This window comes from Patella vulgata, chromosome 3 (genome assembly GCF_932274485.2).
Source record: "Patella vulgata chromosome 3, xgPatVulg1.2, whole genome shotgun sequence".
Classification (NCBI taxonomy): Eukaryota; Metazoa; Mollusca; class Gastropoda; family Patellidae; genus Patella; species Patella vulgata.
This window is the reverse complement of record NC_065881.2, coordinates 60,750,654-60,763,776: the sequence shown is the minus strand read 5'-3', so window position 1 is coordinate 60,763,776 and position 13,123 is coordinate 60,750,654. Positions and strand designations below refer to the sequence as shown.

Below are 13,123 nucleotides of genomic sequence, written 5' to 3'. Positions count from 1 at the left end.
CAGTTATATTTTCTAATATTTTTGGCAATCATAATAAATCAAAACCATTTTTATGGGTTTTTTACTATTGATGATTTACGATCAAACACTAGTAACTCAGATAAAAATTATACGTCCACATGAATACCTAACTATTATATATACATGTATCTCAATACTTCGTGAATATGAACTGCGAAATTTAATATTTTAATCGCAGCTTACATTGATTGGTCACGCTTAATACAATTATATTACCTAGTATTGTTTGTTAAAGCTTAGAAATGGCCCAGCGCGTATCTTGAAGTGGTTACCCCCTTGAGGCAACCCAATTATGCTCAGATAACGAAACATTCTAATTACTGTCTATAGATACAGGTTTAGGTTTAATGAGGGATCTAGTTTATCTATGTTTAGTGTTGCCATTGGTGATATATGTTTTGGTGTGGTGTTAAGCTATAAAATCAAGCAACGATTTTTGTCGTACATCAGAAACCGCCACGCAAGCAGTAACCAGGACGAGACATTTCATTTATCTTTACTTTTATCATTAATAATTCAAAATGCGTGAAATCGTTCATATGCAGGCTGGCCAATGTGGCAACCAAATCGGAGCTAAGGTAAGTTAATATCATTTACACTTATGTCAAAGAAATACAACTTTTTTATAAAATATAAAACGAGTCATGTTCCTGTCCAAACTGAAAACTCCTCGGACATAGCAACAGATTACAGGCAATCAATGTTTATTTATTTATTTTAAAAAGTCACGTAAACAAGCAAATCCGGCTTGATTATTATGTTCGGTTTATGCATACAGAGATTTTATTTTCACATTATCCCAAAATAATAGAAAGTTGACATTTTACCTTAATCAAGTATTTTGGCTAGTAAAGCTTTTGCCAAAAGTAATCCATTGTTCTTCTTAACTTTTAAATGAAGTTTTAGGAATTATTTTGCACAATATTTGCATGATACACAAACGGAGAACCGCTTGATTTATTTGATTTCCGATGAAAAACACCAAAATTTCAGTGTTTCCTTGTTACTCATAATTTGATTCTTAATTGCTTTTAATGTTCGTACAGATACATTAAACATTTCCGATTAGGTTTCCGAAAGCAATGTGAGATTCTGTGTAGTTGGCTATGATTTACTAACCCGCAAAGTTATTTTTTTTATTATTCTAGTTCTGGGAAGTTATTTCTGATGAACATGGTATCGACCCAACTGGAACCTACCATGGTGATTCTGATCTTCAATTGGAAAGAATCAATGTCTACTACAATGAAGCTACAGGTTGGTTTTGTACCATCGTTTTATTTAGTGCTGGGATTTGATGACAAACAGCAATAATAAATCTTATAACATTAAATTGTTTGTCACTATCAATTTATGGTCTTTCAAGATCTGTGTTTGCACATTTACCATTTGTAGACACCAATAATATATTTTTAAAATATTTGCATATTTTTTCTAATCATTTCAGGAGGTAAATATGTACCCCGAGCTGTGTTGGTTGATCTTGAGCCTGGTACCATGGACTCTGTAAGGTCTGGACCTTTTGGTCAAATCTTTCGTCCAGATAACTTTGTCTTTGGACAGAGCGGAGCTGGTAATAACTGGGCTAAAGGTCACTACACAGAAGGAGCTGAATTGGTTGACTCAGTATTAGATGTTGTCAGAAAGGAGTCTGAAAGCTGTGATTGTCTGCAAGGCTTCCAACTTACCCACTCTCTAGGTGGCGGAACTGGTTCTGGAATGGGAACTCTTCTCATCAGTAAAATCCGAGAAGAATATCCAGATAGAATCATGAACACATTCTCTGTCGTACCATCCCCAAAGGTAAGCTTAACAAGATCGGAACAAAAACATGAAAGAAGAGAGCGTTTGTAATCGTATTTGTTTCTATATGACACGGGATTCCCAACATCGAAACCTATCCCGTTTCCAAATCTGAACGTGGGTTGAGAAAAGCATTTGGGATTTTCGTCCTTTCCAACTCTTTCTTGATTGGCAAGGAAAGTATTAGGCCTAATCCGACTGATGATTCGAAAATTATGCATATAAACTATGAATAACAATATAATTAATTTTTTGTATAATTTCAGGTATCCGATACAGTTGTAGAACCATACAATGCTACTCTATCAGTACATCAACTTGTAGAAAACACAGATGAAACTTACTGTATTGACAATGAAGCTTTATATGATATCTGTTTCCGTACGTTAAAACTTACCACACCAACTTATGGTGACTTGAATCACTTGGTGTCAGCTACCATGTCTGGTGTAACAACTTGTCTTAGATTCCCTGGTCAACTTAATGCTGATCTACGTAAACTAGCTGTCAACATGGTACCCTTCCCTCGTCTACATTTCTTTATGCCTGGTTTTGCTCCTCTCACATCTCGAGGCAGTCAACAATACCGAGCTCTTACAGTACCTGAACTTACTCAACAGATGTTTGATGCCAAGAATATGATGGCAGCTTGCGATCCACGTCATGGAAGATATTTGACAGTTGCTGCTATGTTCCGAGGTCGCATGTCCATGAAGGAAGTGGATGAACAGATGTTGAATGTTCAGAATAAAAACAGCAGTTACTTTGTTGAATGGATCCCCAACAACGTAAAGACTGCCGTTTGTGACATTCCACCAAGAGGTCTTAAAATGTCTGCAACCTTCATTGGTAACAGTACAGCCATTCAGGAACTGTTTAAGAGGATATCAGAACAATTTACTGCTATGTTCAGAAGAAAGGCTTTCCTCCATTGGTATACTGGTGAAGGTATGGATGAGATGGAATTTACAGAAGCTGAATCCAACATGAATGATCTGGTATCTGAATATCAACAATACCAAGATGCTACAGCTGAAGAGGAGGGTGAATTTGATGAAGAGGAGCAAGATGCTGAGGAGGCTTAGTTGATTTATCATTTGTAGCAATACAGTATTTGTGTACCCGGCAGCTGAACTTTAATGTACTACCGCAAAACAGTTGTTTTGATATATTTTTTTTTTTTTAAAAAAAAACACATGTTTATTAAAATATTTAACATTAGTAAAAGCATGTTATAAAACAAATGTATTTTTTAAATCAAAAGATCATAAACATTCAAATTTGATTTGATTGATATAGGCCTAATGTGCGAACATAACTAAATATTATATACATGTAGCCTTGGGCTATTTATTTTGTTATTTTTCTGTATAATTGAGACCACAGTTTTAGCATTGTTCAAATTGTCAGATTGTAGCGGTTAATGAATAACGTATTGTTCAATAAATGAATTGAAACACAGAGATAGTTGCATCTGTTACTAAATCGTATAATATTGCCACATTGAGTATCTATTATAGTCAACCTGTGTGTTATAGTGGAGGACACAGACAAATTTCATTGCATATATAAACGATATGTGTAGCAGCGTGCATTATCACAGATCTCATGGGAAATGCATCGAGAGTGAGTCCTCAAATGTACTGTAGGCGGATTACACCTGACACACATCCGCTAGGCCCCCCCCCCCAACGTTTAGAGGAGCTTCAGAAAGTTTTTAACGACTTTATTTCCAAATGTTCCTATAATTTGGTGGTCGTTCTTTTACCATTACAGTCCCTAATTGCGTGGTTGAACGTTCCTGTACAACTCTGCGTTCCACTATGATAAAGGAGAGACTGAAAAATGTGGCACTATATGTAGGCCTAAAGTAGTGAAGGTGATTTTACTCACCTGGACATCATTAATTTGATTCTTTTAGTGCTGCAATAGCCTATATATTGCGGAAACCTATAACAATATTTTGTGTTGGCATGTCTGTTATGAGATCTGTGGAAAGATTGAATGCTTACTCATTAGACAATGTAACATTTTATCACGCATTTGTGAATTCCGGTAGTTTACTTTATCATTTTTAGCTTAAAGAGAGAGAGAAATGGGTTTTAACGTCCATTCGACACAAACTAGGTCATTTCGGGACTAACATGTGGTTTGATTTTATTTCAATAATTCGCGCTTGCGCGAAGAGGTCGATAGCAGTGGGCGCAAACCGGGGGAGCCGGAAAAAAACCAACGAGATTGGACAGGGGATCCTACTCCTTGTCACGTACAACCGGGGATTCGAAACCCCGCCAGTTGACTCAATGACGGGCTTTATGATACAGCGCGCACGTGCTAACCATTTGGCCACCCACCCACCCACCCCCCCTTTTAGCTTAAAACACTCCTAAAAATTTGTTGTTATCATCGTCGGATGAAATGTGCTGAAAGGTCGAAATAATTATTCATTATTGTATTATGTATACTACCATTAAATAAATTAGTCTTGTTGGAGAAATCGGGGTTTTATGAGGTGAATTCCGGCTTTTATAGTCGGGTCCGTTTAATATTTCTAGCATTAAACTCGTCCGAAATCTCATATAACAACTCGTCGTCTTCACAGAAATTATCACTATGATTTGGGGGCCCCACTGAAAATCGCCGGAGCAGCTTCAGTCGATAACAATAACTGATTTCCTTCATTATACCTTCTTGATTCGTCAGATCTTTAAAAATCGACATTTTAAATTATATTGGGAATTTGGTTAAACAGTACTATCACTTTCTGATCACCCCAACATTGTCCTTTAGACAATGGTTCCACTATGGATTATGTACACTACCATTAATTAAATTAGGTGAATTCCGGCTTTTATAGTAGGGTCCGTTTAATATTTCTAGCATTAAACTCGTCCGAAATCTCATATAACAACTCTTCGTCTTCACAGAAATTATCACTGATTAGGGGGCCCCACTGAAAATCGCCAGAGCAGCTTCAGTCGATAACAATAACTGATTTCCTTCAATAATTGATTTCCGATGTACCCACACTTGACGGTCCACGGCGAACTGTATCGTGGACACGCCTCCCTTCGGAGAAGGGTCTAGGGTTCTCTCCCCACCAGAAAATTTGGGAAAATAGCGTTTGCACCTGAAACTGACGGAAAATTTCAATTTTGAGGCTGAATTTGCGATATTGGGGTATTATGATATTTTGATATGAACATTATAAAAATTTGAAGGAATGAATACGACTTTAACGTACATATAATAATTTATGAGAAAAACGAAAAGTTCGGAATCGGATTAGAGTGCGATTTGTTTGAATTGTGAAAATTAACACGCCGTTTTGGGCGCCCAATTCTCGTCTCGGCAATAAGGGGCGCCCCTCCGAGATGAGGCGCCCCACCAATCATGCCGTTTTGGGCGCCCATTAATTGATCAAGTCGTGGGCCCCCAACCAATCTTACTCGGCATTAAGTGCGGTCCGACAGTCATATATTGCCATTATAAGGCGCCCCACAATTCATGTCATTATGGGTGCCCCTCAATCAAGTTGTTTTGTTAATCGTATCGTGTGGGTCATTATCTGGCGCCTCACTATTTGGGGGCGCCTCATATAACGACATGATTGGCGAGGCGCCCATCAAACCAAGTGACTTTGGTTGGGCACCCCGCCAATCTCGCCGTGGTTGCCCAACCAATGTCACTCGGCTTTATGTGGCGCCCATAGTGATATGGGCACCTTAGTCGGTGGCTTAGTATTGCGTCCAATGGAAAGGGCGCACATTGGGGGAGCCGATATTTTCCCCAATGGGTAAAGGGCGCCGAATTTTTCGAGGTGGCGGGGGGCAACTTTGCGTTGGTAACATAGAAAAATACCCAATGGGACCTAGACATTAAGAATTAATTTTACGTTGGTAATATAAAAAGAATAACCCTTTGCCCCTTTGCTAGCTATCACAAGTTAGACTGGATAATCTTATCTAATATTTTTACGTCTAGAGTTATCGGGAAGTCGTTCATTTATAAACAAACTACAAAGTAAGCATGGCTGAAAATATCGTTCCGTGTCCATCGACATTGTCTATCCATAATTTTTCCGAGAAGATAATGGATATTCAAGTAAATTATCAAGTGTTAAAGATGGAGGACAGCTTTCACATATGGATTGGAAACGAAGCTGAAATGGGTAACATGTCATTGGCCATGATGCCTAGCTCAGAAGTAAGTTTTATTTTAAAGTGAAAGTAGCGATTAGACTTGTAAGCTATTTTGACTGCATGATCAAGGAAAGCCAAGGATGGACGATATATATTCATGCATCATATTTTTATGTCTGTAAGGTCTGACTACTATAACACCTCGTGTCATGGTTTCTTTAATTGCCTTCTTTTTGTTGATTCGATTGTTAGACCTACTCGATAACTCTCTCACTCTGTGATGTGGTAAGCTGCATTGCAATTCCTTTATACAGCTGCAATATGAAAATACCACTCTTCCCCACCTGTTTTAAGGCTATTTATTCACTGTGATTCTTTATTTTTCTCCAAAAGGAATCATTTCTCGCCACATGTGACACAAATAATATGAATTCAACACCATTTTCAAATAGAATTTTGCGATTAGAAAACATACACAAAATATGTTTGAACTGATCAGTCATTATGAGACTCAAATATGCACAGACTGTATGTTTTTTTAATCGCAAAATTCTACTTAAAAATAGTGTTAAATTAGAATTATTATAAATACTAAAATAGCCTTAGAAGATAGAACAGAGCTGGAGAAGAGCATATTGCAGCTGTATAGGGACAGTATCTGATCAGAGACCGTTCCTAAAGGAACTTAACTAATCCCACCTCTGTTCTAGGGATATTTTAGAGTCCTTACCCTCTATTTTTCTCCATAATTCTTCAATTGTTTGCCAAAAGGAATCATTTCTTGCAAAATCTGACACAAATGTTTTTGAATTGTAAAATTCCACTTGAAAATAGTGTTGGATTATGATAAATTTGTGTCAGATGTGGTGAGAAATAATTCCTGCGAATAAAAAACTGAACAATGTGAGTGCATGGCAAACTGGAAAACCACTGATAAGAATGAGATTGTAAACTGTTGTTTTTATTTCAAATGTAATTGATCTTTTTTATTTTTGCAGAAGAGTTTGGCCACCAGTGTGCATTTACTTGGAGATAGTTCTAATAATTTAGTATGTAGCATTGCAGAAAAATTGGGTATGAATTTTTTAAACTATACTATTTCTAAAATACACACCTGACTATTTAATTGTTCTGTGGTGCGCTTTAGCAGTGGGTAATATCTAAAGAATCCAGGCAAATTATATTGTAGATCTATATTCGACCTGGGTCAGTGTATTAGCAGCTCAATTATTTGCAATTGCCAATCATTGTTTACTTTATGGATCAACAAGAACAAAAATTTATATGTATTGTAAAATTAGTGAAATGAAGAAGCCTGTTCAACAATTTCCATTAATCATTTACATCATTGATATTATACAATAGGTTATAAAGATTATTTGGCTTTCTGTTTACTTATAGTGCTACATAACTTATGGACTACTCATGGACTTATAAGATGCTGTAGATGCATGTTTCATTGCCTGAAAACCTATATTTACATTGCTGCTTTAAAAAATGTTGATTAACAATTTTACTATTTTTTTTTATTCAGCCAAGAAAAGTGAAAAACAAGTATTTGTGAGTAGTGGTTTAACATATGATCAGCTGTTGACACCACTGGTTGAAAAAAGAATTTTTGAAGAATTGAAGAATCAACCAGACAAGTTCTGAATCTCTGATATCCCTTGTGATTGATAAAAATAATTGGTTGTAAGGAAAAGTTAGTGTATGTAGACTTATTGAGCTGTATACAGAATGTACTATATATTTTTCTAGTACTGAAATACAGATCAGAGACATTAATATGGTCAAGTAATGCCCCATAACAACAAAACGTCCAAGGGCTTTAATTGAAGATTTTGATCAGTGAAACTATGAATTCCTACAACATAAAGACTTTTTGTCATTATTATTTTCTTGAGAGCAATTCAAAAAGGCCTTGAGATGTACTGCTCTACCACAATGGAAATGAAATTGCGTTAAGAGGCCTACTTTTTGCACCAACCAGGCTAACCACGACTACAAATGACATGCAATGTGGTATAAGGGAATTTTGAGTGGGCAGTGGCATTTATGCATTCTTTTTGTCGAATTCAAACTGTCAAGGGTTCTTTTACAAGCACGCTAATGTGTATAAGAGATCTCCTTGCTAGGCCCTCAGTACTGCACCACTGACAAGGGGAAACCCCACTGAAAAATCCTGAGGTACTTTCTTGGCTAACACTGCAATCAAACCTGTGACCCCCCCTCCCCCCCACTATGGGGTCAAGAAACTTGTTTGAATAAATCTAAAGAAATTTGGATGTAATCAAATATCAATGAAGTATATTGAAAAAAGAAGTCTAAATATGCCACTTCAAGTTGAAGGTCTCTATGCCCTGCTCCTTTGGGTCAGGTATGGTTACATATCTACAAAGTTTCTTTGAAATCCATCAAGTAATTTAGGAGACTAATTGTTTACGTCAGACAAAATAAATACATTTTCTTTTGCATTGTTTTTTTTTGAGATAGTCCTTGATAAATAAACAAAAAATCACTTGTTTAAAAATATATTTCTATTTCTATCTGTGTATAAATTTCACAAAACTTTAACAAGAAATAAATAAATATGAAGGTTTTAAACTTTTTTAATAATTCACACACCCAACAGATAGCTTCTTTATGAAAGAAATTATTTTTAGTTGCATTTGGGTATGATGTGTCACACAATTAACACTGCAAAAAAGGGCTTTTTACCCAGACATATGATTACATTTCCCAACCATAAGGACAACTGGACTTTTTATAGGTACCAATATTGGCATACTTTTAAAGTAGAAAACCCCAAAATAATTTTGTTTTTCAATATGCTTTGTGTCTTCTACGATTTAGAATTCTCTGTATTTTGATGTCATCTATTTCAGTTGAAAATCTTATTATGCAGATAGCTAACTTGACTATCTAGCTCTGTTAATGCCATTGATTTCCATTCATAATATGGTATCTGAAACATAGTAATTATACTCATCAAATTATTGGTGGTATAAAGGCCTACACAAACCAATGATTATTCTTCACTGATGGCCAAAAGAACAACATTGCATCCGCGATTATGTTTTGTACATTAGAATTCTCTACCACTGTTATAGCTATGTTTGTTTAAACCTTCACGAAAACAATAGTTTTTGTAATATATTAGAAATATAGTGGGGGAATGCAATAAATCCACATTGAAATATGGTCATATGTTCTAGTTGCCCTGTCTGTTAGTCAATAGTCCAATATTCATCATTTGCAATATCTTAAAATTTTATACAGATAGATATCAGAATCTGTCAATCAGGCAATGACATTACCCGTAATGAATGTGTGTCAAATAAGTTTATGCTAATAAATTGAAGAGTTCTACCCATTAATAGATGTTAATAACTTAGGAGGTGCTCAATTGTCAGTCCAAACATCCCGAATTGACAGAATTGCAATCAAGTGATACGGAATTCAGTCCTGTGATAGTTCTGCCAGTCCCGACAGCTGAGGTGGTGTGAGTAGAATCGTGACGTATTTTAATTAACACATAAGTTTTATGCAGTCGGCACATGCGTTATACTCCGAAATTCTCCTTTTCACTTGATTGACACTATTTTAGGAATTGAGAGAATTTAATTCCGGAATGTTCAATCGAGTATCCCCCTTGTTATGTTCTTAAAAAATCTTCCCTGACAAACACAAGTTTTTGAGTGAGTATGAAAATAACAGACGAAAGACTATGAATAAATGGAAGGAATACAATTTTATAGAAATAAAATTTGGATAAATACTTTAATAATATTCAATAAGAAAAAAATCTGAACTTCTAATATCCACAGGTATATGAAATAAAGATTCTAAATAAAATCTTTTGATTGATCAAAACATGGGAAGCAGTTTCTGAAATTATCACTTACTTCTGCTCTGGAAAAATAGTCCATATTTAATAATTAAAACTAAAATATGACTAAATAATAAGGGAATATATAGCCAATTTGAACAATTATTTGATAGCCTACACATGTACTTAATTATAAATTGAAACATTAGGCAGTTTGGATTGATAATTTTCAAAGAGAAGTCAAGAATTTAACTTGTTGATTCACATTGCTAAATTATATTTACTAACCTGAACCACTTTATAGCCTAGTATTTCTAGATGTCTTTTTAACATCAACGAACTACCTGTTAAATGATGACTTTGTCGACAGTAATCTCTTTCAAGAAATGGTAAAATTGCAACTCTGAAAAGAAGGAATTAAGTGGGATTACTGACATACAAACTGAATTTTTATTTGTGTTGATAACTATATATTCTTTGGCTAATTTGTACCAACAATTCTATTTGGCAGTAATATATATATTGCCTTCAGTTTAACGAAAACATATAGTCAATTTTGTACACTCCAAATTCCAGCACAATAATAACAATAAAATACTCCAAATACTACTAAGACACATTTATTTAATATTGCTCTTAAAAAATTGTTTTGAGTCTATTTATTTTGATTCTTCAAATATCTTTATATTTTAATTTTTTTTATATCTATATCATATTTATAGACCTATGCCTACTTATTTTAAAGTTTTATCTTATGTTCTATGTATAGTTGAATTTTAAATTATATATTTATGTATTAATAATCATTTTATTGTAAAGTACCTTTGAAAATCCAATGCATACTAATCTATAATTATTGTAATAATAAAATGGAGTTTTGTAACTGACTGTGAGAGAACATGTAAAGGAATAGGAACATTTTGATAAATAAAATAAAATATGATTTCTTCATTTTATTACTAAAAATTTACCAGATTGCAGTAAATGAAATACCAAGTCATTAACATTTTTCTGAGACCACCAGAGTGTGACCAGAGTACAAACAACATACCAGGTGTACCTCTGCCAACAAAGCATCTGGTTGAAAGATTCGAGGGATAGACTACCGGGTTGGTGGATTAAAAAGGAAACATATACCTGATTGTATAATCTAAACAGACCACAATTTACTGCATATAAAAGGATTATTTTTCTGATACTGCCCAGTAAAGTATTGACAGAGCATGTGAAATGAGGACACACCTAATACACAAGGATGTTACTTACCTTTGGATATTTGAGTTGGTTGCTGACATACTAGCAGAATCATATATCAGTGGTGTTCCATGGCTATCTAATATACATTCATGTGCTGAAATTTATAAATACTAATAAAAATATTGCTTGTTTTTTTAACATTGGTTACCAGGTAACAACCAATCAACAACAGCAACTAAGACATCTGAGTAGTCCATAAAGATTGTTGTATTGTGATCTATCTTTGAGTACATAGAAAGCAAAATCTTTACATTGTTAAATATCTATGGCTTGTGTACATATGCAAGGGCCATAACTCTAGAAGTAAGTCATGAACATTGTAGAAATAGATTACCTCATTTAACTAATCAGAACTATACATTTTGTCGACATAACAAGATTCTATGAAGTGATTTGGGTAACAAATTCTTACTATCATAATCAATCTATATAAATTACAGGCATCGGTTTTATAAATTATGTTACTAGAGTTATCCAGGGCAATAACTCTTAGAAGTAACAAAATCCAGAAAAACAATACGCATTTGCTACTCTCCATTAAAAATATTTGAAGCAAATCAGATAGTATTTTAGAGCATTTATGAGAATTTACAAGGACAATAACTTTGGAAGTTAGGTTTTCACTCATTAATCTCAACGAGGTACATAAATTTCACACAGATCAGATGAAAGTTTATTCTTCGGACCTCGAGCATTCACAAGATTCTACAAAGTGAGCTAGGATGAAAATTCGAGTTATTCTTATTGCAAATTACTGAAATTCAAAGGGTTTCTTTGTGTCATTATTGTAAACAACCCAAAAATTTTTTAAAAAGACCTGATGATAAATGCTATCCACGGGGTGTTCTTCAGATATTGTAGACGACAGACGAAACAGGGACGATGGCAATTTACGCCTACATTGAAAATGTGGTTGTATAAAAATAGGAATAAAATTTGGTATTACACAGTTTAACAGTTTATAAAACAATCACAAAGTGTAACATGTAAATAGGACTTACTTATATGGTGCCCATAAGGACTCTTTACTGAAGAACTAAAATACTGAGTTCCATTTAAAACATAATCTAATGCTTGTTCTAGTCTTCTTAAAGTTAAAGTATATTCTGTAATAATTATATATGTACATTTATTAGTAAAAATATTTTTACAAGTATCTAATTCTAAATAATAAGTAGAGCAATTGGGGGGTACGGTTTCACACAGTGTATGTATCATACAAGTGTCTGTAAACAAACCCTAGTAGACCTTCATAAGTTACATATAGGGAGTTTCACAAAACCATATGTAATTATTCACGATTCCTACATAGAAAAGATGAACTAGCGCTTGTTTTAATTAATCAAGTAGGAGTAACTAGTGACATATTCACTCTTATAACTGCTCTGCCACAAGTTTGCTATCTGCAATATTTACAGTACAGTACAACTTGGATACACTAATAAGCTCTATCTTCCATAACTGATACATAACTTTCATATGTTTTGTGAAATGGTTGGATAATGATCTGATGAACTTATATCTTAGTTCACACACTTTGTGAAAGATTTATGATACCCAGAGTATTACCGAATCTTATTCATGTACCATACATTCTCATATAGATATTGTAATGAATTATCAAAAAAACATACACATGCCCACAGCCTGAACTTAGACTTGCATGGCTTTAGCTTTGAGACTAGCATATGATCACTGGCAGGATCAACCAGATAGCCTTCACGAGTTCGAGAGAGAGAACCACGAGTAAAAGTATTCTTTTACCACTGTGCATGTGATGTCACATCAGATAGCATTGATAACCCATTCGATGTTCACATTAGATGTTGTAATATACAAGCTGGTCCGGGAAGAATTGTTGCCTTTTACTCATTTTACACCTCCACATACTATCTTGTAACATGGATAGGAAATCTTCCTTTGTTCTTTTCGTTGAATAAGCAGATTGCTTTCCCTCTAGTAGATTGGGTGGAGCTTAACCGTGCAGTAACTAGACATGTTCAATGTTATTGCACACTTTTGCTGGTTCACACTAGTTTTAGTAGAAATCATATAGAGAAGTGGGGTGGGT

General features: G+C 34.6%; 3 protein-coding genes across 5 annotated transcripts in view; 2 read left to right on the top strand and 1 right to left on the bottom strand.

The window, feature by feature from the left end:
• Positions 1-462: 462 nt before the first annotated feature.
• Positions 463-2,972, top strand: LOC130010314 (tubulin beta chain-like). The gene is made up of 4 exons (XM_050539244.2): positions 463-599; positions 1,170-1,278; positions 1,469-1,824; positions 2,091-2,972. Exons 1-4 carry the CDS (start codon positions 543-545, stop codon positions 2,907-2,909), a joined length of 1,341 nt encoding a protein of 446 aa, XP_050395201.1. The 5' UTR covers positions 463-542; the 3' UTR covers positions 2,910-2,972.
• A 1,382-nt stretch (positions 2,973-4,354) lies between these two features.
• On the top strand, positions 4,355-8,288 carry LOC126814238 (proteasome assembly chaperone 4). The gene is made up of 3 exons (XM_050539275.2): positions 4,355-6,030; positions 6,965-7,040; positions 7,501-8,288. The coding sequence occupies exons 1-3, from the start codon at positions 5,854-5,856 to the stop codon at positions 7,617-7,619; spliced, it is 372 nt and encodes a 123-aa protein (XP_050395232.1). The 5' UTR covers positions 4,355-5,853; the 3' UTR covers positions 7,620-8,288.
• Positions 8,289-8,481: 193 nt separating this feature from the next.
• LOC126814211 (FAST kinase domain-containing protein 1, mitochondrial) overlaps positions 8,482-13,123 on the bottom strand; it is a 13,656-nt gene continuing 9,014 nt past the window's right edge. For all 3 annotated transcript variants that reach the window (XM_050539219.2, XM_050539221.1, XM_050539220.2), the window contains exons 5-8: positions 12,054-12,158; positions 11,062-11,146; positions 10,084-10,198; positions 8,482-8,931 (exon numbers count right to left, since the gene is read on the bottom strand). In XM_050539219.2, coding sequence (XP_050395176.1) covers positions 8,848-8,931; positions 10,084-10,198; positions 11,062-11,146; positions 12,054-12,158 — 389 coding nt within the window. In that variant the 3' untranslated portion in view covers positions 8,482-8,847. The remainder of the gene's footprint in view (positions 8,932-10,083; positions 10,199-11,061; positions 11,147-12,053; positions 12,159-13,123) is intronic.

Bases quoted from the DNA above. Each gene is read 5' to 3' on its own strand.
- LOC130010314 (XM_050539244.2), top strand. From the start codon at position 543: ATGCGTGAAATCGTTCATATGCAGGCTGGCCAATGTGGCAACCAAATC. The intron at 1,279-1,468 runs GTTGGTTTTGTA...TAATCATTTCAG, and splicing joins CTACTACAATGAAGCTACAG to GAGGTAAATATGTACCCCGA. The intron at 1,825-2,090 runs GTAAGCTTAACA...GTATAATTTCAG, and splicing joins CTGTCGTACCATCCCCAAAG to GTATCCGATACAGTTGTAGA.
- LOC126814238 (XM_050539275.2), top strand. From the start codon at position 5,854: ATGGCTGAAAATATCGTTCCGTGTCCATCGACATTGTCTATCCATAAT. The intron at 6,031-6,964 runs GTAAGTTTTATT...TTATTTTTGCAG, and splicing joins CCATGATGCCTAGCTCAGAA to AAGAGTTTGGCCACCAGTGT. The intron at 7,041-7,500 runs GTATGAATTTTT...TTTTTTATTCAG, and splicing joins TAGCATTGCAGAAAAATTGG to CCAAGAAAAGTGAAAAACAA.